Consider the following 6000-nt stretch of genomic DNA (forward strand, 5'->3'; position numbering starts at 1 on the left):
AGTGGCATGCGTTGAGCCGTGAGGAGCAGGCTAAATACTACGAGTTGGCGCGTAAGGAGAGACAACTTCACATGCAACTTTATCCCACCTGGTCTGCACGGGACAACTATGTAAGACTTCACACACACACACACACTGACTCACACACACACACACACACACACTGACTCACTCACTCACACACATCAGTGGGCGCATGTGTTGTGTTGTATCGTGTGTGTGCGTGCGTGTGCGTGTGTGGCGTCCTGCTGTGTTAAGTGTGCTGTTGACCCTCTTGCAGGAGGCGGGCCTTAGCGGGGTCCAGAGTAAAGCTGATTGGGTAGGGACTCGTCTTGTGGGTGTGTCTGCCTCTGTGGGGGGTGTACCAGTTTTCTCGAGGCATGAAAGGGATTGCATGTTGCCATGGTTACCAGCACCATTAAGACAGTCAAGACTTTCAGGACACTTGATTAGGAACACCAGCACCGCCAATCATCACGGATACATAGGATGTCATATTTGATATAGTACCATATTCCAAACAATACCATACTCCAAACAATACCAAATTCCAAACAATACCATGCTCCAAACAATACCATACTCCAAACAATACCATATTCCAAACAATACCATGCTCCAAACAATACCATACTCTAAACAATACCATACTCCAAACAATACCATGCTCCAAACAATACCATATTCCAAACAATACCATGCTCCAAACAATACCATATTCCAAACAATACCATACTCCAAACAAAAGTGTGATGAAATAATTATAAATAATAATAATTCAATGTGTGATGAAGTATTGTATTGAAATGACTATTAAAAGGCTATAGAAAGGTGTTTTAAAAAGTTTTAAAGGGCTTGAGTGTTAAATAATTGCTTTAAAAGTGTTTAAAGGTGTTTGAAAAGAGTTATAAAAAAAGTTGTTTCAAGTGTTTAAAAAGTTAAAAAAAATAATTTAGAAAATTGCTTAAGTGTTTAAAATAAGTTTAAAAAAGTGGTTTAAAAAGTTTTAAAATATTTGGAAAATTGGTGAAGTGGATTAAAAATAGTGTTTTAAACAGTTGAAAAAGTAGTTTTTAAAAAGTGCTTTTTTAATGTTTTTTTGTTACAGTGTTTTAATCATTTACAATATTCCAATATAAAAAAAATATTTTGTTGATATAGTGTTTTAAACAGTTGAAAAAAGTAGTTTTCAAAAAAGCGCTTTCAGAGAGTTAAACATGTTTTTTGTTGAGTGTTTTTAATCATTTACAATATTCCAATACAAAAAAAAATATTTTGTTGACAATCAATAATAGAAATAAATCAAATAAATAAATCATCAAAATTCAAATAATTTTTGATCGTTTTTAAAGTGGTTTAAAATTGCTTAAAAAGTGTCAAAATGTGTTTTTAAAAGTTTTAAAGCTTTAAAAAAAAGTGTTCAAAAACTAAAAATGTTCATAAGCGAGCAAATGTGTTTTTGTGAGTTAAAAAAAATATTTAAAATTTGTTTTTAAAATGTCTTAAACACTTTTTTTTTTTTTTTTAGTGCCCAATAAGTATTTTCAAAATTGCTTAAAATTTTTTAGAAAATGTTTTAAAAAAAAATTAAAATATGTTTTAAAAACAGTTATAAAAACAAAATAGTTTTTTGGACTTAAGTAGAACTTTGTTCAATAAAATATTTTATAAGTTGGTACAAGTGAGCATTTTTGTGTTTTGTAGGAAAGTTGTATTGTTAGACGGTTGCTGCTGGGTTCCTAATGAAGTGTCCTATGTGTGTAGTTGTGTAAAAATGTGTGATTGTGTTTGGGGGGGCTTAAAACAGGAGTCGTTGAAAAGTTGTGTTGTCATTTAGGGCAAGAAGAAGAGGAGGAAAAGGGACAAGCAGCAGGACTCCAACTCAGGTACACTTTTTTTTTTTTTTTTTATGTATACCCTAACATTTTTATTTTTACACACAAGCTAAGCTAACATGGCGTTAACATCATGCTAACATTACATCGCGCTAACATGATGCTAACATCACGTTAACATCATGCTAAAATCACGTTAACATCACGCTAACATGATGCTAACATCACGTTAACATCATGCTAAAATCATGTTAACATCATGCTAACATTACATCACGCTAACATGATGCTAACATCACGTTAACATCATGCTAAAATCACGTTAACATCATGCTAACATCACGCTAACATGATGCTAACATCACGTTGACATCATGCTAAAATCATGTTAACATCATGCTAATATCGCGCTAAAATGATGCTAACATAGCACTAACACGATGCTAACATTGCGCTAACATGATGCTAACATTGCGCTACGCCACCTCCTGCTTACATTTTTACTGAGCATCAAACACATCTGATAGTTAAAATCATTCCACGTTAACAAGATTTTAGGAAGAATTCTGTTGATTTTGTTCCTTCAATTTTGTTCCTTCAATTTGATTTTCTTTAGCTTTAAATTTTAATGACCCACTTTTTGTTTACTCCCCTGTCAGATGATGCTACTAACAAAGGTCACTAACATTGTGTGGGTGCTTGTAAAGAAAGCTACTAACATTTCCCGTGAATGTCCGCCATGTTGATTCTTCTTCTTCTTCTTCTTCTTCTTCTTCTTCACGATGTTTGCATGCGTGTCGCTCAGACTTGGGTTCTCCCAAGAAATGTCGAGCTCGCTTTGGCCTCCAGCAGCAAACCGACTGGTGCGGTCCCTGCAGGTGTGTACTCTGCAAGTCCAAAAAGCAGTTAGCTTCGCCACTTAGCCGTGGCTAATAGCGAGAGTTAGCCCCGCCCCCTCTTTCCTCCAAAGTCAACTTCCCCACTTCCTGTGCTTCCAAACAAGCTCGGCTGTTTTCTTACGCCCTAACGCTAAGCTAAGCTGTGCTAATAAACTCACTTCTTTCTCTTTGATTTGCATGAAATATTTGCTCCACTGTAAAGGTCACTTATATTTAATAACCGACTTTAACATGGACCTCAATAACTGTCTTTTTTTTAAAGGAAAATAAAGTTGTTTAAAATATATTTTATTATATACGTATATCTTGAATATATATATATATATATATATATATATATATATATATATATATATATATACTGTATATATATGTATATATGTATATATATGTATGTATACATATGCATAAATGTGTATATATATAAACATACATACATATATATACATACATATGTGTATATATATACATACATACATACATATACTGTATATACATACATATATACATACATATGTGTATATACATACATATATATGTGTATATACATATATACAGTATATATACATATATATATATATATATATATATATATATACACACACACACATATATATGTATATATATATATACATACATGTATATGTATATACATACATATATATGTATATACTTATAGTATATACAGTACATATATATACATATATCTATATATGTATATATATATGTATATATGTACATACATATATATACAGTACATATATATATACATACAGTATATCTATATATACATACATATATATATAAATATATATATATACATACATGTAATGTATACATGCATATATATACATATACTGTATATACATGCATATATATACATACATACTGTATATACATATATATATACAAATATATACACACACATATATATATACACATATATATATTATATATACACATATATATGTACATATATTATATATACACATATATATACATATATATACACACACACACACATATATATATATATGTATATATATACATTATATATACACATATATACACACATATATATATATATGTTTATATATATATATATATACATATGTATATGTGTATATATATACATACATATATATATATATATACAGTACATATACATATATCTATATATACATACATATATATATAAATATATATATATACATACATGTAATATATACATGCATATATATATACATGCATATATATACATACATATATACACACATATATATATATATATATACACATATATTATATATACATATATATATACATATATTATATATACACATATATATACATATATATACACACACACGTATATATATATATATATATATGTATATACATATATATATATGTATATACATATATATATATATATATATGTGTGTGTATATATTATATATACACATATATACACACACACACATATATATATATATATATATATATATATATATATATTTATGAAAAAACACAGAGGCTATTTCATCCCTACAAGCCTGTTTGTAGGCTTGTAGGGATAAAATAGCCTCTGTGTTTTTCCTGACCTAATGTACATCTATATTATGTATACCCTTGAGTGTTATGATTGTTGGTATATATGAGTATGCTGATGATGATTTATGTATTCACAGATAACTGTGTGTGACTGTCCCTCCCTAGGAGGAAGAAGAAGTGCATTCGCTTCCATCAAGGAGGACGCTGCTCCAGTCCAACTTGTTCACATTTAACTCCGCCTCCAGACTCGCCCCCCCACCCGCACCCTTACCACCAGCGGCCCCCCTCGCCGACTCCCCCGTGCAAGGTCGCCCCGAAACGCGCTCGCCCGCAACAGTCAAGGTTCAGCGACCTCTGACCTTCGCGTGGCAGCGAGGCGGTTTCCCCTGGCAACGTGCGGGAACTCGTCAAGATATTACATTGAATGTAAAAAGATGTAAATATCACAAACATTTTGTAACATTAGCAACATCTGCGTGCCATAACGTTTTCTGAATTAGTTTGGACTTTTCCCGGGCTTCTTAATGAGCTCCAATGTTACAAATCAGGTGTTGTAGTGCCTTCTAGTGCTTCATTGTGCAACTACAACTTGACTGCACGTTTGACATTTCTGTACAAGTGTGCGCGTGGGCGTGCACGTGCATGACAATCGCCTGTATAACACAAATGTCTGGACCAACTCATCGTATATTTTATTTTTATTTGTGTATTTTTGTACTGTCAGAAGGGGAGGAAAGCATTTTGTTTTGTATGTTACTTTTAAAAAGGTTGCAGCTCTGTAAACTTTAATTAGGTTTTCCTGTAAAGTGTTTTTATATTAATGTGCAAATTGACCTAATAATGAACTTTCATGTTTATGGAAAAAAAAAGAAAAAAAAAGTACTTTTTAGTCGCTACCATTTCTTAAAGCAATACTTTTAAGTGTTTTGGTTTCAATGTCACGTTGAACAATTCCGTGTTCATCCAGCAGAGGGCGATGTTGCTTGTAGTTTCATATAAACACCAGAGAAATGACTTTTTTTTTTTACACTTGAATTGTTTTGGTGTATTGAATTTGTTTAAATATTTAAAAGGATGTTTTTAAAGATACATTTCAAACTGGAATAAAAAAACATAACACAATTTTCCCTTTTTTTGCAGTATTTTAATTACTCCCAAATCATCAAGCGATGTGTGAAACTTTTTTTTTCTTTCCCTGCGAGGCGACGTCAGTTCGGAATTAGCGAGGCAAAACAAAACTCACTTAAACAAGACAGTAAATATTCTAATTCACACTTTCTTCTTCTATTGTCCACAGAAAGTCTTGATTTACCAACTAAGACGAAGCAGTAAAAAAAAAATTTAAAAGTACTTTTTAGTCGCTACCATTTCTTAAAGCAATACTTTTAAGCGTTTTGGTTTCAATGTAAAGTTGAACAATTCCGTGTTCATCCAGCAGAGGGCAATGTTGCTTGTAGTTTCATATAAACACCAGAGAAATGACTTCTTTTTTTTTACACTTGAATTGTTTTGGTGTATTGAATTTGTTTAAAAAATTAAAATTATTTTTTTAAAGATACATTTCAAACTGGCATAAAAAACTTAACACAATTTTCTTTTTCTTTTTTTGCAGTATTTTATTTACTTCCAAAATCATCAAGCGATGTGTGAAACTTATTTTTTTATTTCCCTGCGAGGCGACGTCAGTTCGGATTTAGCGAGCCAAAACAAAA

The 6000-nt window shown here is 31.3% G+C and overlaps 1 protein-coding gene across 10 annotated transcripts in view; it reads left to right on the forward strand.

Moving 5' to 3' along the window:
- tcf7 (transcription factor 7) overlaps positions 1–5394 on the forward strand; it is a 97035-nt gene extending 91641 nt beyond the window's left edge. For 2 of the 10 annotated variants that reach the window (XM_061934309.1, XM_061934324.1), the window contains 5 exons: positions 3–110; positions 281–319; positions 1838–1886; positions 2641–2713; positions 4454–5394. In XM_061934309.1, the coding sequence (XP_061790293.1) occupies positions 3–110; positions 281–319; positions 1838–1886; positions 2641–2713; positions 4454–4646 (462 nt within the window). In that variant the 3' untranslated portion in view covers positions 4647–5394. Of the gene's footprint in view, positions 1–2; positions 111–280; positions 320–1837; positions 1887–2640; positions 2714–4425 lie in introns of all 10 variants that reach the window. The other 8 variants (XM_061934316.1, XM_061934332.1, XM_061934339.1 and 5 more) reach the window with 7 other exon arrangements.
- The last annotated feature ends 606 nt before the right edge of the window (positions 5395–6000 follow it).

The sequence above is a fragment of the Nerophis lumbriciformis genome, linkage group LG03, assembly GCF_033978685.3.
Source record: "Nerophis lumbriciformis linkage group LG03, RoL_Nlum_v2.1, whole genome shotgun sequence".
Classification (NCBI taxonomy): Eukaryota; Metazoa; Chordata; class Actinopteri; order Syngnathiformes; family Syngnathidae; genus Nerophis; species Nerophis lumbriciformis.